This window comes from Mesoplodon densirostris, chromosome 10, assembly GCF_025265405.1.
Source record: "Mesoplodon densirostris isolate mMesDen1 chromosome 10, mMesDen1 primary haplotype, whole genome shotgun sequence".
Classification (NCBI taxonomy): domain Eukaryota; kingdom Metazoa; phylum Chordata; class Mammalia; order Artiodactyla; family Ziphiidae; genus Mesoplodon; species Mesoplodon densirostris.
Genome location: NC_082670.1, coordinates 23,188,579 through 23,214,898, shown reverse-complemented (window position 1 = coordinate 23,214,898; position 26,320 = coordinate 23,188,579). Strand labels below are relative to the sequence as shown.

At 43.7% G+C, this 26,320-nt stretch overlaps 1 protein-coding gene across 1 annotated transcript; it reads right to left on the bottom strand.

The window, feature by feature from the left end:
* Nucleotides 1–1,977: 1,977 nt before the first annotated feature.
* Nucleotides 1,978–14,287, bottom strand: TRIM40 (tripartite motif containing 40). The gene is made up of 5 exons (XM_060111398.1): nt 13,943–14,287; nt 3,705–3,800; nt 2,814–3,032; nt 2,485–2,518; nt 1,978–2,030 (listed from the first exon to the last, which is right to left on the bottom strand). The coding sequence occupies exons 1-5, from the start codon at nt 14,285–14,287 to the stop codon at nt 1,978–1,980; spliced, it is 747 nt and encodes a 248-aa protein (XP_059967381.1).
* Nucleotides 14,288–26,320: the final 12,033 nt, after the last annotated feature.

The following is a 26,320-nucleotide window of genomic DNA, read 5'->3' as shown; positions in this document are numbered from 1 at the left end:
CATCTAACCCTCTGCTTGACTTCTGGTCTTCCCCATTCCCGAATATTCCAGACTAACTGGGTCAGTCTTTTCGTACTCCTACAAACGTGCTGAAGCTTTTTCCTACCTCCGTGCTTTCATCCGTGGAGCTGTCCTGACCTGGATGCTCTCCACCTTTCTCTCCTGCCTGTCCAATTCCACCCCCACGAAGCCAACACCAACTTTGCCAGCCTCACTCATGTCTCTCCTCTGAATCCCCACTGCCCTTAGCAACTAGGACACTTAATAACCCATCACACACTCTCCTGTTATTCCATCTGTGTTTATTCTGGTTCCATAGCTAGATTATAAGCTTTTGGCTGGAGACGTAGAATAAGAAGATGGAATTAACACATTTAAATGTTTCCAACGTGTTAGGCACTGCAGTGGGCATATATAATAACATTTAATTCTTACAACAATCCCAGGCCATGAGTACCATTATCCTCATTTTAGAGGGGGTAGGACTGAGGTGCAGAGAGGCTAAGTAACTTGTACAGGGTTACAGAGGTATTAGGTGTCAGGAGTGGGATTGAACTCAAGTCTGACTTGTGAGTTTTTACTCTTTACACCACAATGCAACATCTCCTTGTAGCCATGTTTTATTCTTTGTATCCTTCAGTGCCAAATATACTATTGACTATTTCTGCAAGGGCTCAGTAATACTAGTTAAAGGTCCCCTTTGTTAATCATGGAGCATCAAGAAGGGCCCTTAGGACTTCCCTGGTGGCGCAGTGGTTAAGAATCCGCCTGCCAATGCAGGGGACACAGGTTCGAGCCCTTGTCTGGGAAGATCCCACATGCCGCGGAGCAACTAAGCCCGTGCGCCACAACTACTGAGCCTGCGCTCTAGAGCCTGAGAGCCACAACTACTGAAGCCCGCGTGCCTAGAGCCCGTGCTCTGCAACAAGAGAAGCCACCGCAATGAGAAGCCCGCACACCACAACAAAAAGTAGCCCCCACTTGACACAACTAGAGAAAGCCCGCGCGCAACAACGAAGACCCAACGTAGCCATAAATAAATAAATTTATAAAAAAAGAAGGGTCCTTATACTTTTTATTAATTTATTCATGCATCCACTTAATAAATTTCACTGGACACCAACTATGAGCCCGGCACTGTCCTAAACCCTGGGGATACAAAGACAGTGTACTCTCTTTACTCACCCAAAGAAGTGATGCACAAATAATTAATATACAAAGGTATTATTCATTGCTCCATAAAAATTACCACAAATTTAGTGTCTTAAAACAACACAGATTTATTATATCATAGTTTCTATGACATCTATTGCCTCACAGTTTCTGTGGGTCAGACATTTGGGTTCTCTGCTTAGGGTCTTACAAGGCTGCAATCAAGATGTCAGTTGGGCTGGGTTCTCCTCTTGAGGCTCGAGTGGGGAAAAGTCCATTTCCAAGTTCACTTAGGCAGTTGGCGGAATTAATTTTCTTGCAGCTGCAAGACTGAGGGCCTCTGCTTCTTGTTGGCTGAAGGCTGGAGGTTGCTCTCAGCTCCTAGAGGCTGCCTGCTGGCCACAGGGCTACCCACGTCATGAATCCAGCAAGGAGAGTTTCAAGAGTGGGCGTGTTAGCAAGGAGGCATTCCGTCCATGTAATACAGTCTGCGAAGGGACAGCCCATCCCCTTTGCCACATTCCATTGATCAGAAGCAAGTCACAGGTTCTGCTCACACTCAAAGAGAGGGGATCATACAAAGGCATGAACACCACGAGGGGAGCATCATGGGAGGTCCCTGTAGAGTCTGTCCACCACAAAAGTAATGTAAGCTCCAGGTGCATTGTACAGCCAACAGGTGCTACAGGAGCTCAGAAGGAATATTTCTGCCAACAGATGTGCCAGCTCCATAGGCAGAGGTGGCCTCACCACTGTGAACTCATGCCATCCAGGTACCTAGGTATTCCCATTTTAATATGAGATTGTGAGAGATGGGTGCTATCGTCAGTTCACAGGCAAAACGGAGGTCTTGGATCCTGACTTCTGCAGTGGGAGCCTGGTTCAGGAAACAGGCTGTGACTATTGTCCAGGTATCAGAGGATCAGGCATCTGATCATGGCTGTGGCATGTTCAGGAGGTGGCAGGCCTGAGGGTGCACTGGGCAGACCTAGTGGGAGCCTGGACAGGTTGGGGGAAGGAGAGCCAGGAGACTGAGGTGAGTCTGAGACGAGTTGGTCCAGGAATGAACTGGTCAGAGCTGCTGAGGATGGCTGGTTAAGTGATTCATTGATTCTTTTCTCTAACTTGGGATAAATAGCCTCTAACTGCTCTGGAGCACTCCTAGAAACAAAGAAATCCTTCAGTATATTCTGTTCAATCTTCCACTTTACATGTAGCCTGAAGATGCAAGTTAATGGAGCAGTGGAGCTCCTTGACCGTGAGAAAGCCCATACACACATCTATGTTTGTGTGGGTTTGTGCTGTGTAAGCACATATGGGAAGGGAGATGGGACGGCTCATACCTGTTCAATAGGTCGCTGGCGTCCTAGGAGAGAGAAAGAGAGTGAGAGTCACAACCAGTTCTCAGGTTCCTGTCCTCTCCAATTCCCTCCCCAACCAACTAGTGGATGGCACTCTGGGCTGTCACCTTGAGAACTGGAGAGGGTAGCACCCCTTCTGTGTACCCACCTCTGCTGCAGCAGCATTGTGCAGCTTTGGACAAGCCACCACCACGTGTCACAGAGAAGACTCTCCTTACACCTCCCAGAGGGATGCTACAGGTAGGCTGCCCACTATTTGGGGAGAATCCCAGGCTTCGGGAGGCACCTCAGGGTGTGCACCTTCAGCAGGCTGGCATCCAGTTTCTTAGCCATCCCCTCCAGTTCAGTGACCAGGCTACTGAGTTGAATCATTGCCCTGGAAATGCCAGGGATTCTGGACACCTCTGCTGGCATGTCCTCCAGCTGGCCTGGCTGCTGCTGAGGGAGGGCATCTAGCTGTCTCCCGGCTCGGTGTTGACGCTCCAGTTCAGCCTCCATCCTGTGGGTCCTACAGTCTGCCTGAAACTCCAGAAAAGGGGCTCCCTAAGATTCAGTGTCAGATGGCTCCTTCTGGACCTTCAGTCTCTGAATGTTCTGAGCGAGAATGCTGATTTCTCGGTCCTCCTCCCCTCATGGTGTTGCCTCTGAATGTCATGGGTATTACAGGGGTAGCCGTGTTCCTCAAAAATGAAGGGACACCTCCCCCCCCACCTCACACCCTTGTGAACATCCACAGATGCCATGTCTCTCACACACACACACACACGCACACACACACACACACACACACACACACACATCCCACTCGGCTATATCCTCCCACTGACTTTTAACCCCCTTCACGTCATAGGGTGAGGAGAGACCCCACATCGAAGTGAGCAAGCAACAAAAAGGTAGATGGTCAGAGACAGAGAAAGAGACCTATGGTTTGTGGAGTAGTTTTCAGTTGATGGGCTGCTTGTCTACTTTGATCTTCACCGAGAACCAGGTGGAGCAGGACTGGCTTTCACTGAACATATAAACCACATGAAGGTCAGAGGGCTTGACTTATCCCAGGTCACTCAGCCAGCAAACCCCGAGGCCGAGCCCAGCACTTGTGCTTCCAGCCTCCAGGCCCTCCCCCTACAGCAGGCTGCTCCAGACAGACAGATAATCAGACCGGAGTCCTTCCTGGGACTATGCGAAGCCCACCTGCATAGCCTGCAGTCTCTCCTCCTCCTGAGCCCTGAGCCTCTGGAGTGCACAGATGTCCTTTCTGAGCTTCCTGATCCTGCGGTTGAGTCGTTCCTAGAGAGACAGACACACTTGCTGCTGGTCAGACTGGGGGTGAGGGTGGTGCCCGTGGAGCACACGGCGGGGAGGGGGTGTCCTGATCCCAGGATGAGGCTAAAGTAAAATTTTGCCTAAAAAGAGGCAGCTTGGGGTAAGGAACACAAGAGTTTATTTAATGGATAATGATGGCAAAAAGCAATAGGTAATTTAAAAAAAGACTTAACTACATAAAAATAACAGATAGTAAGAGAACCTTTTCTACTTGACTTCAGGGTGTTTTTCTCCCGACATCTATAAGTTATGTGCTGATCACTGGCAACCCTCACTACTTCTCATCAACAAGTGAAGCCAATCTAGAGAGGACTGACTTACAGAGTAGGTGAAAAACCTCTGGTACCACTCCCCTACCCTGGCTGGGATGGGCAAAAACTCTCTATTAGAACAAACCCACAGCCCAGGAAGGCATGGAACCTCTCTCTAAATCTTATATCAGTGTCTGGATGGGTCACGGTGTCCTGGAATCTAAGGATATAATGAATCATTTCAGTTTCTAAAACATTTACTTTCAGATTTCGGGTAAACCATGTAGGAAGCAAATATAAACAAAACTGATACTGATATCAACATAAGCCCTTTAATGAATCAAAATGGAAGAAAGGCGCAGGGTGGGGGGTGTCAGCAAAAGAGTATGGAAACGTTCTTCTTGTAACCCTTGTTACCTTAGTTATGAAATATATTTGTGTACCAGATAAAAAGGTGTACAAAGCCATAATAATAAAACAGTGTGGTACTGGGACAAGGACAAATAGAAAATGGAAGAAAAGAAAGCTCAGGGACAGACCCATGTTTACAAAAGAATTAAAAAAGAAAAAAAAAGTAAAAAGAAACGAGTCACAGTTCCGAAATGTGCAATGTGGAGAATATAGTCAAAAACTGTGTAATATCTTTGTGTAGTGACATATTGTAAGTAAACTTATCGTGGTGATCATTTTGAAAGGTATAGAAATATTAAATCACTATGTTGTGTAAGAGGAACTCTCATAATATTGCAGGTCAATTATGCTTCCAAAACAAACAAACGAACAAACAGAAAAAGAGATCAGATTTGTGGTTACCAGAGGCGGGGAGTGGGAGGACAGGGAATTGGATAAAGGCAGTCACAAGATACAAACTTCCAGTTATAAGACAAATAAGTAATGTACAACATGATAAATATAATTCCCACTGCTGTATGTTATATATGAAAGTTGGTAAGAGAGTAAATCTTGAGTTCTCATCACAATAAAAATTTTTTTCTATGTGTTTAATTTCTTATCTATATGAGATAATGGGTGTTCATTAAACTTATTGTAATAATCGTTTCATTATGTATGTAAGTCAAATCATTATGCTGTACACCTTAAACTTACATACTACTGTATGTCAATTATAACTCAATAAAACAGGGAGAAAATAAAATAAAATAAAAATAAAAAGCAATACACAGATCACTAAGAGAAGGGACAAAATCTGTAGGAGGCAGTGTTGAGAAAACTGGCTTACAACAACAGGGAAAAATAAAGCCAGATCACTATCCAGAACCATATGTGAAGGCAGACTCTAGCTGGATTAAAGACAGTGTGAAAGGAAAACTATAAAGTTAATAGAAAATAATGTTAAAGAATAAATTTGTGACCTGGGGGTAGGGAAAAATGTCTTAAATAAACCCCCAAAAGCACAAACCATGAGAGAATGATTTAATTTGATTATCTCAAAATTAAATATCTCTGTTCAATGACAATTCTATGGACAAACCTAACAGAGAAATGACAGACTAAGAGATAATATCTGCAATGTCTAAAACCAACAAGAGACTTAAATATAGAATATAAAAGGAAAGCCTAGGGAATTCCCTGGTGGTCCAGTGGTTAGGACTCAGCATTTTCACTGCCATGGACCATTTCAATCTCTGGTTGGGGAATTGAGATCCCTCAAGCCGTGAGGCGTGGCCTAAATAAATAAATAAATAAATAAATAAAAGGAAAGCCTAGACATCAATAAGAAGACAGGAACCCAAGAGAAAAATTGGCAAAGAATATGGACAGTTAATTCACAGACGAGGGGATGCCCAAACTCACCCGTGATTAGAGAAATGGAAATTAATACAATGAAACATTATTTGACCCCCATCAGAGTAATAAAAATTAGACAACTGGATAACACCTGGGGGAGGTGGGATGTGTGTGGTTATAAGGACCACACTGTGGGCTGGTGAGATATGCACTGGCACAGCCATTATGGCAAAGGTTCCGGCCACCTAGGTGTGATTTCCTCTGTGATCCAGTGATCCTGTTTCTGAGTAAAAATCTCAGAGAATTCCTAGGTTCTAAGAGAACATGTACACTACAGCATTGGTTGTGGTAACAGAGAACTGGAATCACATAAAGTCCATTCCTGGGAAATGGATGGGTAAAATATGGCAGGTGCCCGCTATGGAACACAGTGCGTGTGTCAGAAAAAATGGACTATGTGACCCACAAAACATGGACTGATCTCAAAAACATGGTAGAGTGAAAAGCAAGAAATAGCACGAAGCCCATCATATAATTTTGTTAATTCAATGTACAAGCACACAGTGCAGCAATGTGTGTTTTACCAAACTGTCTACAAATAAAAATACAACAAACACTTTAAGTGGTTGTCCATGGAAGAAGGAAGAATGATGATTAAATGGAACAAACAAAACATGAACAGGATTTGTGGACTAAAGATAAGAGTGTGCTATTAACTGAAGAGTGTGTGTTTCATTAAGTAAATCCTTCTCAGCTCAGGTCAAAAAAAATTGGGGGGAGTGGATTTTGTTGTTGTTGTTGGCTGTTTATGGGGAATATTTCTTCTTTTTGTCATTTTGCCTCCTTTTCTCTTATAAACTCTTAAAATGTATTGCTTTTGGAAAAGAAGAGTCCCACATCACTGGAGATGTACAGGTAAGGCTGGGGGTGGACGAGATGACTGTGAAAGTTCTTTCTGGTTCTGAGATTCAGAGGGTGAAACCAAGGTCAAGGGGCTGTGGGTGAGACTTCAGCGAGGACATTCAAGCAAACAAACAGTAAACAGAGGAGACAATGATGTCACTAGGAAATTATTATAAAATGTTTCATGTCACTGGTGTTACCTGCAGGCATTTCCAAGCAGACAAGGAATAAAACAGTCGTAGGAGGAGGGGGAGGAAGTAAATGGGCGTCTTGGATTTCACTCAGGGGCCTCAACGGTGAAGGCAGAGGCTGAAGTGCAGTGGGGAATCGTCTGTGTGAGCACGAAAGTTCAGGTCTCAGAAAGCTCAAACAAACAAGCAACCTTCACCTTGCTACCCCTTCCATCTACTCTCTCTGTTCTCACAACTACATTTCTTGAAGTAGTTGGTTCTTGCTGTCTTCACGTCCTCGTGGCCCCTTTGCTCCTCAGCAACTGCTTTTGCTTCTCATCATTCTTTTGGAACTGCTCTCTCCAAGGTCACAGTGATCCCCAGGAAGGAAACCCAGAGGTGCCTTCTTCTCAGGCCTCCTCTTCTTGGATGTGATTCTACCCACCCCACTCTCCCGACCTCCCACCCCCATCCTTCCTTGACCTTCCTGAGGTTGTTTCTTTAATCCTCTTCTTTCTCTAAATGATGTCCTTAATTTCAGGCTTCAGATTTTATTATAATTCCCAAAAGCTCTTTGTCCTAACAGTCAATCCCATGTTTCCAGCTGAGACTTAAGTATCTCCTACTGCCCTATTGACAGCTCAAACTCAGTTTGGAGTAATCAAACTTATCTTCCTCTTCCCCACCCTCTTCCACAATTCACTACTCTTGACCGCCATATTTCTGTCCTTGGACCCACCCTTCTGTCTGTCATCCAGCTTGAAACCTCAGTCATATTTTATTTTTTACCTGTGCTACTACTGTCTTCAAAAGGGTTTCTCATTATCAAAGATAAGCCCGAACTCCTTAACCCAATATCCAAGGCCCTCTGTAACCCAATTTACATTTCCTGTGTTACTTCTCTCTACTCCCTCCCTGTTCTCCACACTAGCCAAACAGAGCTGCTTGCGGTTTCCTGGACACACCCCACACAGCCATGCCTCTTCATGGCTTTTCTTTTACTTCCTTCTGCCAGGAATGCTATCTATTGCTGCTTGTCAAAGTCAGGTCTGTTCTTAAGATCCAGTTCAAAATGTCAGAGTCCTGTCTTCTGGAGTAGTTTAAAATTTAATGAAGAGTTTAAAGTCAACTACGAAGATTGTGTAAAAGAAAAAAGGAAGCAAAGATAACAGCAATAAAGATAATGCATGAAAAAATGAGAATAATTCAGATCTCTCATTTAAAATATTCAAAATGAGTAAGGTAAAGTCCCTCGTTTTTCAAAAAATATTTATTCATCCATTTTTGCATTAAGGTAATATTTGTGTAAATAAGGTACTCATTAGAATTAGAAAGCAAAATTCTACAAACTTTTATCTTCCCAAAATATTCCTCAGGGGGAAAAAAAGACAAATTGAAATATAGGGAATAGTGCAAGACCTGTTTTGTCTTGATAAATATTTTTTAAAGTCTGTGATCCTATCAGATATCAGATAAAATGTGATTTCACAGTAAAAAAAAATTGACCAAATAAGACATTAAGTAGTGAGGAAACATGAGAACATAGCAACATTTAAAATCCTTCTCAAATGGCTTACTAGGACTTCCCTTGTGGTGCAGTGATTAAGAATCCACCTGCCAATGCAGGGGACACAGGTACGATCCCCGGTTGGGGAAGATCCCACATGCCATGGAGCAACTAAGCCCGTGCGCCACAACTACTGAGCCTGCGCTCTAGAACCCGCGGGCCACAACTACTGAAGCCCGCGCCTACAGCCCGTGCTCTGCAGCAAAGAGAAGCCACTGTAATGAGAAGCCCGTGCACCACAACGAAGAGTAGTTCCCGCTGGCTGCAACTAGAGAAAGCCCACGCACAGCAATGAAGACCCAACGCAGCCAATAAATAAATTAATTAATTAAATTTTTTTTAAAAAGGCTTACAAAACGCATCAAAGAAAAAGTGGTTAACAGGCAAAAAGGTACCTTTCCCCCGATACAGTCACACACACACACAAAAAGGCCAACTTTCAAAAGACATGCTCCTTACAGAACAAAAAGTGCCCCAAAATATGGATAAGAATGATATCACCCATTATATTTTATGAGGAAAAACAGTGTTGATGACTAACCTGATGCTGTCCACATGATCGTGCATCTAGAAAATGTCAAGAAATTAAGTTAAAGGGTATATGAACTCAGCAAAGACTCTCATTTGAATCTACCAGTACCAATTGTCAAAAAAGTGATCCTTATAAAATATATAGCTACTCTCAATATGAGATTTAAATAAAGAAATGTAACACTTAATTCAGAAACATAAAGGAATATGCTTAGTGATATATCCTGCTATTGGTCAAGAAGACCAAGTAGGCTCACAAAAGTCATAATTCTTAATGTAATCAACAAATTTAATGCAATGCCAATGAAAATTTCAGGGATTCTCCATAAAACTTAGAAACATTATATAAGAAAATCCTTCTGGAGACTTCCCCGGTGGTCTGGTGGTTAAGACTCCTCATCCCTAATGCAGCGGGCCTGGGTTCGATCCCTGGTCAGGGAACTAGATTCTGCATGCCGCAACTAAGAGCCTGCATGCCGCAAGTAAAGATCCCACATGCCACAACAAAGATCCTGCATGCAGCAACAAAGATCCCGCGTGCTGCAAGTAATACCCGGCAGAGCCAATTAAATTAAATTAAATTAAATTTAGAAAAAAGAAAATCCTTCTGAAAAGACAGTCAGCAAGACCATCAGGTTACAAAAAATTATTATTTGACAAAGATGCTACTAAATTTAAAAATAAACCATAAAGCAATAATTATCAAAACTATGCAATAACTTTAGAACAGAAAAAATAATCAATGGACTAGAGTAAAATAAATGCCACTATTATAAGAATTTAATTTATGTCAAACCAGAAAGAACATATATATGTGAAAAGGACTGACAGAAATGTCTGAGGGACAACTGTATACCAGAATAAAGAAAAAATAACTTTATTGTTTGATAAAGGAGTCATCCTTCACACAACACAGTATATTAAATTCCAAATAAGCCAGGAATTACTTAATCTTTAAAAATGACACAGACCTAATATCTATCTATCATCGTACTAGATAAATTTCTGAGTAAGACATGGAGATTTTATTTCTTAAAAAGAATAGAACTGATTCAAGTACAAATTCTTAGAATTTTTGCCCCAAAAATGAAATAAAAAGAAAAGAAATATTGGAATAGGAAAAATGAAAGTTAAACATAATTAGTATAGCTTATTATCCAAAAGATAAACTACTCTGATGCACTCATGTAGAATTTATGCCCTGCTTCTAAGGGGAAATGTAGACAGTGAGTCTCCATGTGGAGAGAAACCTCACCGCCAGCATTCATAACCAAGCAAAGTAAAACAACTTCAATCATTGTTACACACTTGGAAAACCAGCAAAGCACAGTGAAAAAACTGATTGACAAGAACATGAGTTGGGCAGTAAGGAAACAGGTGTACAAAAAAGACATTGCAAATTTTTCAGTCTTCTGGAGTGCAGTCAGGCAATACATAATTCCTTTAAAAAGGACACAATTTACAATATTTACAATTTAAAATATTTAATTTACAAAATTTAATTCAAAGGAATAGAGGCATGGTGAGAAATTGTAAGAAATCTTTATTTCAAAACTATGCTGTCAACATCTACAAACACACTCAGGGTCTCCCACTGTAATCAGTCCTTGGAAAATACCTTCAACTCCCCAGACTTTGGCTGTCCTCAGGCAGCCTCATGAAACTCACTAAATCCCTAGTTTCAAAACTCAAGCTGGTGCTCTATGCTGCCTGCCAGTTCCACTCAGTTTCTCTCGTAGGTTCACTTTTCCAAACTCTACCGCGGCTTCTCCTCTCTTTTCAAACCTCTCACACCTCCACCTCTACCCACACTGCTGATGTTCTTCCCTCACATATTATTAAGGAAATATACCGGAACACTTGGGTCCTCTTCCAAACTGCAAGACTTCCTCCCCTTGCAGAGGCCTTCTTTTGTTCCCCACTGTTACAGTCGAAGAAGTGTGCCTCCTCCCAGCCCAGCATCCACTTCTCTGCTGCCCATCTTACTGGATGGCTCAGCATCATTCAATGCACTTCACCATTGCTGCTGCTTCTTCTTTTTTTTTTTTTTTAATTTATTTGGCTGCGTTGGGTCTTAGTTGCGGCACGCGGGATCTTCCTTGCAGGATGTAGTGTCTTTCGTTGCAGTGGGCTCAGTAGTTGCAGCTCACAGACTTAGTTGTCCCTCAGCATGGGGGATCTTAGTTCCCTGACCAGGGATCGAACCCTCGTCCCTTGTATTGGAAGGCGGATTCTTAACCACTGGACCACCAGGGAAGTCCCTCTACTGTCACTTCTTAACAGATTCTTCTCTCTTAGCATCTGGAACACCACTCCCCTTGCTTTTCTCCTGGCTTGCTAGTGGCTTGCTTTAAGTCTCCTTCGCTGGGTCCCCTTCCACCTTACATCTAAATGATGGCCTTTCTAAGGACCTTGCCCTGGAACTTCTTTTCTCTCTAGACTCTCACCTGAGGATATTGTATCAATTCCCTTGGATTTAAATATTATCTTTATTCTGATGGAACCCTGTCCTAAGTTCTGGGAATACTAACCCAGACTCTCTTTGGAGATCCAGATTTCAAAGCCAGCCACTTAACTAAGATCCTACTTTGATGTGTCTCAACTTGGACTTGACTTGTCCTAAATGAAACTTGATGTTTCATTCAAACCTATTCTCCCCAGTCCTTATCGTTCCATCATTCATCCAGTTTCTCAAATCAGAAACTCATGAAGTCATCTTTGATTCCCTTCATTCCCTCACCCCACTTTAATCTGTCAGTAAGTCCTGGCAATTCACACTCTAATTATAAACTCTTCAAATATAACAAGGCTTTTCCAGATCTGGGGCTCCCAGATCTGTGCTTCCCTTCTGCCCAGTCTTTACACTGGCCGCCTTCTCTTTTCCCTGATCTCAGCACTGGTGCCACCTCCTCCATGAGGCCCTCACCAACCACATGTGTCACCCATTACTCTCCATCTCAGACTCTTGTTTGTTTTCTTCTTAGCTCATACGAGACTTGTAGTTTGTTTGATTTCTTGTCTGTCTTTCTTATTAAACTGCAAAGTCCCTGGCAGGAGGGATGGCATCTGACTTGTTCATCATTGTACTCCTAGCATGTATAGTAGTTCCTAATACACTACAGGAACTTAAGTCTTTCTTAAATGAACAAATATTGTTATTTATTTATTTTAGTTTTCCTGTCATAATTTGAAGGTAAACTTGAGGACAAAGATTATGAATCATATTTATACTTCCTACAATACCTAGCATGACATCCTATACAAAGCACAGACCTGAATAAATCACTGAGTGAGTGAATAGATTTTTCTATCTATTCGCTGGCCCATCAGCAGGTGGGAGAGCTCTCCCTGCCCTCCTGTGGTACCCTGCACTTAGAGGGAATGATGTTAGAACCAGAGAAATTTGCCTCTTTGGCTTTCTGAGTTATTTCTCTACCTTCCCATGGCCACCCTCAATCTGGACTCCCCAGTTTCTCATTCTGTATTTTATAACATGTTCAAAAAGTCAAGTATCTAAAAGAAGACTTGGAAATTCATCCTTCATTATTGGATAGAAAGACACCATGGTGAAAATATGTCAATTGTCAATCCAATCAAATACTAACTGAATTGGGGATGGGGGTAGAGGATAGTTGGGAAAAAAATGCTAAAGCTAACTGGCAAAATAAATATCCACAAAAATTCTGAAAAATAAGAATATTGTGAGGGTTCTAAGAGCTACCTGACATTAAAACACATTGCAGAGGTACAGTGCTTAAAATGGTTTGACACACAAGCAGGAATGGATAGAAGAATAGAACAGAATGGAGAGTCAAGAAAATGTGCAAGTCTATACGTACCCATGACAGGTGAAGAAGTCGGCATTCAAATCAGTGGGGGAACTATGGATTATTCAGTAAATAGTGATAGGAAAAATTGATCAAAACTTGGAAGTTAGTTATTCTTTCACCAAAATACAGCTTGGATATTCTAAGTCCTCCAAAATATACGTTGAAGGATACTCATTACAATATTCCATGAGACCTCAAAATAAAACAATAACCTGGAAATAGCTCAATATCTGCCAATTTATAGTACATTCATAGAATTGAATACCATGCAGTTGTTGAAAAGAATTCATAAGATCTAGATGTACTGATGGGAGAATGGGATAATGTCCAAGATGTATTTTTAGATGATAAACACGAGTTACAGAAAAATATAGAGAGAATCCGTGTATGTGTGTGTGTGTGTGTGTGTTTTAGAGACTGCATTCATACACACACACACACAATTTTCTGGAAGAATGATACACAAAAATCTAACAGTGGTTACCTCTGGGGACTGAGAATGGGGGAAAGCAGGAAGAAAGATTTTTAGTTTTGACTTTATACCTTACAGTGTTGTCTGAATGTACTAGTTTTATGATAAAAAAATTAAAAAATAGGATAAAAATAATCACTATAGAAAGGAAGGAAAGAAAAGATGAAGAAGGGAGAGAATCATGTACTAATTTCCAGGTTTCAATGCATTTACAGGTTAATCATTAGGATAATGATTAAATGTAAAACCTGATTACATTTCTAGCCAATTTTCTAGTACTATCAAACAGGGGAACCATACAGTCTTAGTACTAAAAGAGTTTTGCTTTATTTAGTCCAACTCCTTCGTGCTACAGATGAGCAAAATGCGAGGAGCTCATGCTTCCTGGGAATCTGACATCATGTGACCGTATCTCCTCTTAGACTCCTATTAATGCATTGAAACTTTAACATTAGTAGCAAGATAAACACAGAAAAGTGAAGACGAGGGTCCAAAACAGGATAAAGCAGAAGAAACAAAGAAAAGTGTCAGTTACCGAGCCTCTATGATACGCCAGGCATCAAGGACAGGGAGTAGGAAGGAGTAACTCAGGGAGGTGGTGGCAGAGGGATGGCTGTGATGACCCCACCTTACCTTGTAGTGGCTGATGGCATTTTCAATGGCCAGTTCACAGTGAGACTTGTGTTCAGGGGACACCCGGCATTCCACACACAGAAGGCGTCTGCTCTCCTCACAGAACCAGCACACCTTCTTCTGGTGGCTGTCGCAGGTATAGCCGGCCCCCAGGACCCCCTCGGAACAGGGCTTCCGGCAGAGGGGACAGCTGAGGACCCCGGAGGCTGAGGCTTTCTCCAGGTGCTGGGCCAGGCACGCTCGACAGAAGAGGTGTCTGCAGTCAGTGCGCACCGCCTCCTTCAGGCACTCCTGGCAGATGGGGCAGATGCCCTCTTCCCGGCTGTCCTCCCGCAGAGGGAGCATGGCCGCCACCTCACACTGCCAGCCTCCCATCTATATGCCTCCTTCCCCACTGGAGCTTTGGACAGCCTGCCACCCTAGACAGTCCAGGTAAGATGGCCCAGCTGGAAGGAGGCGGCCCTGGAGCAGCTCAGAGGACCTGATTCAGCCCTCCAACTGCAGGCAGCTGCCCGCTCTCCATCAATAGAGCTGTAGCACGGACAACAGAAACCACCATTCTGCAACAAGTTTCAGAAATCAATCATCAACTTTGACACACACCCTCTGGTTTCCTTGTCTTTACTAAACTTGAAATCACTCCTTTTCACACACCTGGAGGAAGCAAGTGATTCGAAGACCAGTTTTCCTCTTCAGAGCTTTCTGTGCATATTTTTACAGCTCGAAGTTAAAAGGCCAGAGTATCCTGGTCAGAAGCCAGAGATTCATAAACTTAAAAGTTGAAAGTCTTCTCTGATTTGCCCTCAGTTGAGAGAAGCTGGCAGGAGTTTATCAAGTACCACACTGTGATACTTGCAGGCTCACGGTCACACTCTTAAGAATTTGGCTACTGCTGTCAATTATTACCCGACTATTTGCATCAGCATCTCTGTCAGCTGTTCATTCTCCCAACCAGCATCCCTCTTAGGGTTATACAGATTCTGCAATGAAAGGGAAAGAGAAGGAGAACAGGACATAGAGCAGTTTGAAGACCTTTTCCCTTCCTTTCAAGCCATCTCCAAAGAAGACCCAAAGAAGAAATTACTCGCCCATCCCCACTTCACTTAAACACTGCATTCAACACTCATTCCCTAAGCCTCTTGCCTAGTCCTCCTCCAGAAATGCTCCCCTGGTATCCTACCTCAACTTCTCCTGCCATGACAACAGGTCATGGTCTCATGCTCCAAATCTGGAGAGATGGCCAGCAGGTGAATGGTTTTTAGACCGTGCCGATTATATATGCTCACGCATTAGTAAACATGGGGGAGAGGTGACAAGGCCCATCTTCCCATGGCTGTGTGACTGATCTAGGGGAGGTGGAAGGTGAGATGGACTTTGGCTGGTGAAAGGTGTGGCTTGTTTGCATATGGGGAGGAGGAAAGTCTTGGTGCCTCTGATGTAAGTATGACACGAAGTGAGAGTCAACGCACAGAATGAAGACCTCCCAGAGCCTCCGCTTAGGTACCTTGGGATCCAGGCATCAGAGAACCACGGCATCTGCTCAGGATACCAGAATACCAAGTGCCCAGCCACTGTCTTCCAATTTCCCTCCGGTCAGGCAGGTTTCAGCACCGACACTGGGGTCCCACAGGGGATAACACTAATGAGAGTTGCCAGCTGAGGCTTTATTAAGAGGTCCAACATTCTTGTTCAAATCTCACTCCATACTATCCTTCCTTAATCCCACTTGACCACTGTCTGCTGTAGGGTTTCTATTAAAAAGTCACTTATCCCATAGTCATAGTTCCTTGGCCTTTTTACCAAACGGGATGGCTCCCTCGAATCTCAGGGTCACGGGTGGGGTGAGCACCTTCCTCACTCCATACACCACCTCCTAAGCGTGAGGTCCCCAGAGCCAGATAAAAGCCCCTGTGTGTGGAGCTCTGGTCGCCCACGCTCTCCCTCTGCCTTGCTGTCCTCCACAGAGCCAATTCCCTTGATTCGCTGACGATGAGCCATTGAGCCTTGTGAGCCAGCCATGTCCTGCCACCATCTTGGGTGATTTCAAGGACAATGTAGATGACCATCAACACTGAGGCCTTTCAGCTCATTGACATGATCACATCCAATGACCTTTACTTTTGCTGCCCACACTAGTGACCATTCTCTGGTCCTTGTCAGAACAGACTTCACCACCTGACATCACAAATCTAGGCATCGGACTCATCTTACATCTCCCTCCCTAAGCTTCTCACTAACACAACTGTTCATCAGTCTCTAATCCTTGACCCCTCCACATTCCTCATTTGTCATATCTCATGAGATAATATGAGAAACAAAAATGAGGAGAGATTACGTAACCTGCCCAAGGCCACAGAGGGGTAAACAGAGAGTTGGGATTCAGATCTGGATCTCTGTCATTTTAGCCCACATGCCTCATCACCACAAAATGTCATCTGTTCACACCTTTCCTTGCCCTTAGAAGGAGTTAAGTAAAGCCTTAATAAATGGAAAGGTGAATTTTCAGATAGATTGATAACTGGATTCTGGATAGACAGATGAAGAAATTTAGAGTACTGACCATATGGTAATTTCTTTTATAGTTATTTAAGTACTTTTCTTGATTTTCCTACTTTCTTATTGAGCAAGTTGAAGGCAAAGACCCACTGTACTTAACACCAATTTAAGAATGATTCAAGTATAGGGACTTCCCTGGCGATCCAGTGGTTAGGAGTCGCGCTTTCACTGCCGAGGGCCCCGAATTCAATCCCTGGTTGGGAAACTAAGATCCCACAATCTACGCAGCATGGCCAAGAAAACAAAACAAAACAAAATGAAAAAAAAAGAATGATTCAAATATAGAAATCATACAAGGATAGACAGATACATTCAATCATATTTTAAAAGATCTGCATGGGGGAAAAATCTACAAAAACAATGTCAAGAGACAAATGACCAAATGAAAGAGTAAAAAGAAAACATATTAACAGCTACCATCAAAATGAAAGGGCTAAAAAAAAAAAAAAAATCAAAAGGCTAATTCCCCTAATGCATAGAGAGCTCTTACAAAAGAAAAAACAAAATTAACTACCAAGGATGAAACTGGACAGAGGAAATGAACAGACACTTCATAGGAAAAAATGTCTCTAAAGCATATGAAAAGATGCTCAGTCTCTCTCACATGAAGAAAACACACATTAAAATGCACTAAAATTAGATGTCTGGATGGCTGGAGAACTGGGGTTGGAGGTTCCCATTGTACCTTTTAAATTTGGAACCAAGTAAGGGTATCATCTAGTTAAACAATTACTTACATTTAAAGAAGAAGAATAATCAGTGGTTAGAATGAAAGGAATTCTGAACTACCCCAAAGGTCTGGATTATGATCCTAATTCTGAGATTTGGAGCTTCATGTCTGAGACAACCACGACCACAGCCTCCTTGCCAGGAAAGTGGATCAAATGTCACAACTGGGAATGGAGGTTCTTTATAAATTACAAACCAATGCACAATTGTTAGGGGTTATTATTATTCCCCTGCCTCACAACCTATTCAGCATAGCTCCTTGCATATAGCAGGCCATTGATAGTTTTTGAATGAGTGATTTTACCTAATTTTGTCTACTTCAAAATAGTGGAGCCAGGGGCCCAGTGATTTGCATCTTTTCCCTCTCCTTCATCACTTCTTTCCTGGCTCTGCTCGACACTTTCCAGCAGAGAAGTCCTCCTACCTCTTCTTGCAGCTGCTCTAAATTCTCACATCAGTTTAAGCCCAGCTCAACGTCCCAGTTTCCTGCATGAACCTTCCTAACTACTCAGTCGTCATCCTTCCAGGGCCGCCACTTACAGTGGGCAGGTTGTTCACTGTTACAAGAGCAGCCAGGAGAGAGGATGAGTCGGGACTGGGACCCAGCCCACAGTCTACTTACCAAGCCATGGGCCTCTGCAGCCAAGAGCATAATTGGCCCTGAGGAAGGGGAGGGGCTTATTCTAATTTGCACAAAGGTGTCAGAGGGACTTGCAGGTCTATATACCTCTCTCCCTTTTATGAACCACCTCCTAATTTATTACCATTACATTTTTTTGCCAATTTCCCTGATTTTGGCTCATGCTTAGCTCCGTGAGGGATGGGACTATATCTTCCCATCTTTGCTTACCCTCTGATGCCTTGCCCAATGCTGGGCATCTTAAGCCACTCTTTCAAGTCTCCAACTAAATCCTAGTGATGCTTTCTCAGCCCACATCCAAACTGATGACTCTGAAACATGAGATCATCAGCAGTCCCTTCCTTGAAATTCTCATCTCTGCTGGCTGTTGGGTTCCCTATCACCTCTCTTACCATTCATTACCAGAGATCCTCTCCCTCCTAGCACAATGAGGTGGAGCTACATGGACTTTGAAGGTGGATGGGCCAGATTCAGATCTCCACTCCACCACTTTGCAGCTGTTAACCTTAAGCAGGTCCTGTAACCTCCCTGAGCCCCAGGACCATCCAGATCCTTATCTATGGTCTTGATGTACTTACCAAGTTTAAATTCCTGTGCATCCTTGAATATCTCATCACCACCTCAACTTCAATTCTAAATTATTCTTACCTGGATTATTTGCAACCTTACCCAGAACAGGCAATAAAAAGCTTCCTTCAGCTGTGTGTGTGGCAGCTCTCAGTGGGCAGTAGGTGGCGTTGTCTCCCAAGACAGGACCTTATTTTCACCTCTCTGGGAGGGAGAATGACTCAGGGCACTGGGACATTTCATTAAAAAATGATAGTTTCAAATCTGGCCTTGACATTCCTCAGAGCAAGGAATACCTGGCGGTGGAAAGTTAGCTCTGAAATATGCAGATCCAGGAGGAGGGAGGGAGGAAGGAGAAAGGGCCTTCAAACTATGTAAGAGGAAGAGGGGTATAGCCCAGGAGAGACAGCCTGCAGAGCAGCAGAAGGCAGGGACCAAGGAAGAAAGTTCGCCAGTGAAAGATGTCCTGTGGCAGAAATAGCCAAGAATTTTAAAACGCAAAATGTAATATTGAACCTTTATCTGCCCCACGATTATGAAAAAGGAGGTAGGGGTGGGGGGAACAGGAGCTCAAGATCTGAAACTCAGGAGACATGGAGAATTCAGCAGAAGCCTTAGGAGCTGCTAATGAAAGTAACACTTTCTTGGTGGGACCTCCTGGATTCTACCCAATGGCATGGAGGAAAGCACAGCCTGAAATGTACTGAGGCTATTAGTCATTCACCAGGTTGATAGAGTCCTTATTTTGAGTCCTATAGAACAGCTTCTCCTGAGAAGCACAGCCAAATGGACCTGTATGGATGCTTTGGTTGTGGAGGTTGCAGAAAGGGCTGGATCCACCCTGAGTGGAAAGTGTACAAGTGGCTGACTTACCATCAGTACTTGGTTGGACACACCTATTTTCAACAAAAGGATGGAGATATACAATTAGAGAAATAGGGGAAGTTATGAAATTCCAAGCTCACTGAGGCAGGGAGAAGAATGAAAAGGAGCTAGCAAGAGCAGAGTGTGACATTAGGTGAGGTGGAGAGTGAGGGGCAGAGAGAAGCGAGACCCCAGCAGAGAGAAGACTTCAGAGACAATCTTGCTGTGGTAGCAGGATACACAGAGGAAGATCGACCCTGAAGCTCCTCACTTGTTCTGGCCCTTTCTAATACCCTGGGATAGGCCCTAGCTATGTGTTTACATGGCCATGCTCTTCTGTAAAATTGCAAAAGTAATATATTTTAAGCATAGGTAAGATTTCTGTCTCTTTCCACTCCAACTTTCCTCTGTCACGTCTTCCCTTGTACCAAGTGACTTTTGGGGGTGAGATCTAGCTAAGGAGAAATTAAGCTGGGCTTCCATTGTTTGGGTTTACTAAGATTCATAAGTTATTGCTTAATAAGTTAATAAGTTATTGCTGGGTATTTCCGTGTAGAAGTGGCTTCCAGGAACACTTCTACCACCCACTGAGACAACCCACCTGACATCAGAGACTAAAGTGCAGGGTCAGAGGATGTGTCACAAAAAGAACGTGTCCTGTGATACGAGGCACCAGATGTCTGTGGACAGTGGAGCCAATAAATCCCTTCAACCCCCAGATGTAGAAAATTGTTAAGTGTAGGATTTAGTCTCATCAAGGTCTAGTCAAAATGGAAGTTCCTCTCATCAGGAATATATTTAACAATGTAACATATACAAATATGTATACATGACAAAATAAAATTATTTTAAAACATATTTCTACATGAAATCAATCGAGGTTATTCTGACATCAAAAAGTGAATTGGAAGAAAAAAATTTCAGATCAAATCAAGATCAATAATTGAGGGGAAGAGATAAATATTAAATAGAAGTAAAGAATAGACTCCTAGATTTTTTGTTAATCAATTGGCAAAGAATAAACCTATAAACACATTACATTAAAAAAATTTTCCTGTTGATTTGGTGTGAAATATCAGCACCTACAAAGATAATCTAGAACTCATAATACCCTTTTATAACAAGGAATTAGCAATAAACAGGTCAATGACCTTTAGCAATTTAAAGAGTTATTTAAGATTAGTCAGTGCCCAAGAAAATTTGAAATGTCCTGAAATCTTAGAGCTCACAGAAGAAACTCTTAACAGAAGTTTCCCCAAAGTTAACAAACTAAAAATTGGCACATTATTACCAATAATAATAGTGAAACAGAAATAAACGTTTCTAAACTTTCAATTAAAAAAAATTAACCACGCTAGAGGAAATACCAAATGAGTCATTCTCCTCAGAGAAAATTTATTACAAAATTGTTGTCAAATGAAGAAGGAGACAAAAAACATAAAGCTAAAAGTATAGGGAAAATAGAGTGGGGAGTCAAGCAGTTAATTTAAAATATTTTTTCTGGATTTGTTTGTTTGTTTGTTTTGTTTTTTGGGGTTTTTTTGCGGTACGAGGGCCTCTCACCGTTGTGGCTTCTCCCGTTGCGGAGCACAGGCTCCGGACGCGCAGGCTCAGTGGCCATGGCTCACGGGCCCAGCCGCTCTGCGGCATGTGGAATCTTCCCGGACCGGGGCACGAACCCCTGTCCCCTGCATCGGTAGGCGGACTCTCAACCACTGCGCCACCAGGGAAGCCCTTTTTCTGGATTTTTTGATGTTTATTTGTCAGCTTTTTAAAATCCGTAATTTGCCGTCCTTGTTTTTCTCTTTCTAAGTAAATATTCACTTTGGTTCCTTATTTTATATTTCTATTTTTGTGTCCTTTTTCTTGAAGAGGGCCCAACAATATGTGAGCTTCAGACCCACAAATATGTGCTTGGGATTAAAAAAAAAAAAAAAAGAAAGTCCACCTCAACTGGGGCAATATAATCAGGACATCCCCAAATCGGTTGCTTTAAGCGCTGTCACTCATTCCGGCCTGGGGGCGCGCGCCCGGCTCGTTCCCGAGCGCGCTCACCCAGTGGTCCTCGCCCCAGCAACCCTAACGGCTCCCACCGGCCACCCGAGCCGCCCCACTCGGCACTCCCGGTCCAGCCCCTGCCGGGGGAGGCGGCCCGTCCAGCCTCTCCCCACACTAAGCGGATGACCGCAGCTGAGCCCGCAGCCAGCGCCAACTGCCTCCTCCCCATCACCAGCCGGTGGTCTGAGTCTCCGCGCCGCCTCCTCTTGGCCCTTCCTGACCTTGTGGACTTCAGGGTACCGGCATGGGTGCCCCACTTCTGTCCTGCGGGCCTCTGACCTCTTGCCGAGTAGCCATCTCTATTATGCAGGTGGAGAAATGGAAGCCCAGAGCACTGAAAAGTGGGTCCCAAAGACCCCTGAGAGTGGTCACCAAAAGCAAGTACTGTAAGTGACTCTGGGAAGATTAGCACTTGATTTCCTACAACTGAGGCAGCCTCAGAAAACCAGCCTCGGAACTTTTTTCCCTACGGGACCCTCAGTCCTTCAAGTCACCCCTATACTGACCCATTTAGCAAGAGCTCTAGGAACAGCTCACCCCAAACCAATGGAATGAAAAAGCTTTGTTTAGAAATGAGGCCTGTGGAAATCGTAGCTGGCTTACAGGTTTTTAATGCATCATTAGCACCACGGAGTGTGCAGTGTTTTCTTTTTGGCTTCTCTTTCTGCCTCTAGAGCTGGCTGCAGCTCCAATCTCCTTGTCACATCCTGGTCTGCAAACTGAGACCTATCAGGGACCCTTATGCCACAGGGCAACTCCTTATGCTGGTGTTGCACTGAAGCTAGAATTCTCACAGCCACCCCGCGAGTGCCTGCATTTTCGAGGCACCAACCTGAATATGTGCACAAACAGGCCTGGTAAGGAGGACTGCTGTGACTCCAGCTCTTCTGGAACATTAGGTGTGTAGGATGCAAGATTCTATTTCAGCTCTATCTGGGGGTAAAGGGGCAATGTGTGCGTGTGTGTGTGCGCGCGTGCACGTGTGCATGCACAGCACACCGAAGAAAAGTCCATATAGATTTTACTACTAAAGGGAATAGAAGAGAAGAGGAAAATACATTTTCTGAAAGCTAACATCCAGAGAAGAGCAAACCACTGAAAAAACTGAGGCCTGGATCAGAAGGGTTTCTGCTCTCATTAGTGGACTGAGTAATTCAGACTTCTCCCATGTGAAGACAACTTAAAAAGCTGGATAAAATATTCTTAAGATATCTTAAAAATTCAAAGGGCCAGTGAAGAATTGTTGGGCCAAAGTTTGGGAAAGGAAAGGAATCTGTAGAGGTGAGCCTAGAACTTGGGGTTGCCTCTGTCTGGGGACATTCATTGATACTGCAGGTTGCTGAGATTCCAAACTGCTTTTTTGTCAGCTTTTAAAGGCTTAAGGAACTAGAAATAGAGTCCCAAGCCCCCAAAATATCAAGTGTTGTACTTGTTTAAGGTGACTCTAGACTGCAATGACAAAAAAGAAAATCCTTATGGGAAGAAGCTAACATAATCCTAGGCTTTGAAATATTTCTGCAAATACTTCTTCAAATATATCTAGCACACAAGTGAAAATAACCAGGCACCAGAGAGACAAGAAACCACCAGTAAGAACAGCAGAGGGCTTCCCTGGTGGTGCAGTGGTTGAGAGTTCGCCTGCCAATGCAGGGGACATGGGTTCATGCCCTGGTCCGGGAAGATCCCACATGCCGCAGAGTGGCTGGGCCCGTGAGCCATGGCCGCTGAGCCTGCACGTCCGGAGCCTGTGCTCCACAATGGGAGAGGCCACAACAGTGAGAGGCCCGCGTACCGCAAAAAAAAAAAAAAAAAAAAAAAGATCATCACAGCATTCAGAGAGCTGCATCAGGTGCTTCAGGAGGAGAAGAACTTCCTCCTGTCACGGATCGACTGGTTGGGTCAGGAGATTGCCAAGTGGAAGAAATTCTATGTCATTTACATCAAGTCGCAGCTGAACTCTCCTGGGAAGCTTAAGGATTCCCTGAAGGCCAGGCAGTGTGCCTCCGGGCCAGCTGCTCCAGGTGAGGAGAGTCCCTTGGGGGCCAAGTTGTAAAAAGGTAGCAGTCCATCCCCAGTCACAGGTCAGAACACTGACCACCCGGCAGAATACCAGAGTTACCCCCTCTCCTCCTTCCCCTAGCCCAAGTGCTGTGCAGTAGAAATACAATGTGAGCCACATGTGTAATTTACAAGCATATTGCCAGCCCCATATGCAATGTCAACTTTTTTTCTCATAGCCACATTAAAAAGATAAAAAGAAACAGGTAAAATTAATTTAAATAAAATATTTTAATTTAAATATATATCCAGAATATTATCATTTCAATCTGTTAACCAATATTTTTAAAGTATTAACGAAATATTTTATGAACCTCCCCCTTTTTAAAAATTGAGTCTTTGAAATCTGGTATATGTTTGTCAGATCCCAACTCAGACACCACATTTTCAATGGGTGAAGTAAAATGTAGTCCGACCAAATCGATATAGTTGTGTTTAATGGAAAAATATTTTACACTATGTCAGCTTTTTAATTTAAATTTGGACTAGTGAAACTTCAATACAATTTGGTTCCTCATCATACTGGCCACATTTCAAGTGTTCAGTAGCCACGTGTGGCTGGTGGCTGCCATATTGGACAGTGCAGGTCTAGTCGATGCACAAAATAAGCTGAGATCCTTCCTAAATCCATCTCCCACTCCCACCAGTTCAGAAATCCATTTCTTTCCTTCAAGAAAGACCATGCAAAGCCATTCCAATCCTTCTCCTGTCCCCCGGCTCCTGTCTCTGGTTTAGTCTCAGAGATAAACGTATCTTCAAACAACTCAGTTCCTCTCCCAGTCTAACCATTTTCCTGGCATATGGGACGCTTCTTGGAGGAGCCCTTTATGGAGGGTGGGAAGAGAGAGGTGTTCTCACTCCACCTGTTCTACCCCCACGCCCAGCAGGGTCAGCACTTCCTCCTTGGCTCCTGTGAATCAGCCAAGTGCTGAGGCCGTGCCGTTTCTCTTTCTCTTCTAGGACATCAAAATTGTCTTGTGCAGGTATGATGGGCCACCCCAAGTGCATTTTGCCTACTGATTCATTCATCGTACAATGCTCAACATGCATTCAAACACACTCAACATTCCTCCCTCCCAAATTCCTGTCTACTCTGTCTAACTGCAGTCAGGTACTTAGGCTGTAGAGAGCAAAGGCCTGAGCTGAGCATATTAGCTCATAGTTTGGTTACTAAAGAGAAGAGCTGTTTTCTTTAGGTTCCTATTTCTTCATCACAGATTCTCCTATTTTCTTGCACCTCCTGCATGACCCCTTGCTCAACTAGATGGCCCCTGGGTCCCCTACGCCATCTCCCTGCCCCCTTCTTCTCTGCTTCTCTCTGGCTTCATCTCCCATCTGCATTTCCATATCCCACTATGCCCCACCTCACCCTGACCCCATATCCCCAGCCCTGGCTCCTGACTCCCAGCTCACTATCCTCTGATTTCCTTCCCCAACCTCAGGGCTCCATCACCTCATCCCCATCTCTTTATCACAGCTCCTCCTCCCCTGCATCCCATCCTTTGATCTCACCATCCAGTTGAGCCATATCTTCCTAGGAGTGAAGGATTTTGCTTTCTCAACCCAACCCCTGTTTCAATGGACCTGGAGAAAAAACTCAGTGAAGCCAAGTCATGGCATGATTCCTTCACAGAGAGCCTGAAGAAATTCAAAGGTAAGGAAGAGGCTGTCACCGTCTCGGCTCACCTACCTCTAGGGGATTCTTCTCCCATTCTTTTCCTGGAGGAAATGGGACTGTAACTCATCCATGCCAATAGTAATCACAGGACCTTTCCAATGCCAGGCTCTCTGCTGGGCACTTTCCATGCATCCTTATGCTTCTTTTCAGGCATTTCTTGCACTCTGTCTTCATCATGTTTCACTTATCTTCCTCCCTACTCCTGTGAAAGCCACAAGAGGTCCCCTTGCCTAGCACAGTGACGGTCAGGAAGTTGGTTCTCGGTTGTCTGGTGGACCAGAGAAGAGGCAGAAACTGTGTGATCTCCAGCAAGTCGCTTTTACTTCTCTGGTTCACACTGGAGCTCCATCTATTCCTGACTACAGAAGAAGAGAAAACAGATTCAAGGTCAATGACATTCTGAGGAAGTCCCTCTTCCAGCCTTGCAGGCAAACTGAGATCAGACAGAAGTGGATGACTTGGGCTTTAGATATTTGGTCAGATACTTTTCAAAAACATGTCTGGGTTTGCAACTAGGAAGCCCGCTGGGTATTTGTAAGGACTCCCTTCACTGCAAAGGTTGTGCTTGTCTAAACCAGGAGTAGCGACAGCCGGATGGAGTTTTCTCCCAGGAAATATCACAAGAAGAGCCCCCCACGTCCCCATACACCCCTCCCATGTGCCTATGGAAAAGGACCAGGACAATGCCCCCAAGAACACCACTCATTCAGCTAAGAATCTCCGCTCGCCAGACACAGCGTTTTTTTCTTAATTTTGTTTTTTGAGCTCTTCTTTTCCCCAGTAACTGCTCTGCTTTGTCCAGCTCTCCCATCCCACTGGGTGTAATCTCATCTGGCCCAACAATTTCACAGTCATTTCAGGTTTAAAACAGTTTGGTTCTGGCGTTCCCTGGTGGCCTAATGGTTAGGATTCTGGGCTTTTGCTGCCTTGGCCTGGGTTCAGTCTCTGGTCGGGGAATTAAGATCCAAAAAATAAAAAATAAAATAAAATAAAATAAAATAGTTTGGTTCCAGTTTAGAATTTCAGTGAAGGGATCCACTACCCTTTCACTTCGGCACAGGCTGGAGTTGGGCATGGAGGAGGGAGCTACAAAGACGCACCTTGTGGTAGAGATGAACGTGGTCTGTTCTGTCTTCCCTATACACACACACACACACACACACACACACACACACGTACACACACACACACACACACAGAGTCCCCAAACTCCCACCTGGCCCTATTA

Excerpts from the sequence above, each read along its gene's own strand:
- TRIM40 (XM_060111398.1), bottom strand. The coding sequence starts at position 14,287 with ATGCTCCCTCTGCGGGAGGACAGCCGGGAAGAGGGCATCTGCCCCATC. Across the intron at positions 2,519-2,813 it reads TGGATGCCAGCCTGCTGAAG|GACGCCAGCGACCTATTGAA; the intron begins GTGCACACCCTG and ends TCTCTCTCCTAG. Across the intron at positions 2,031-2,484 it reads ATTGAACAGGTATGAGCCGT|GGCTCCCACTGCAGAAGTCA; the intron begins CCCATCTCCCTT and ends TTTCCTGAACCA.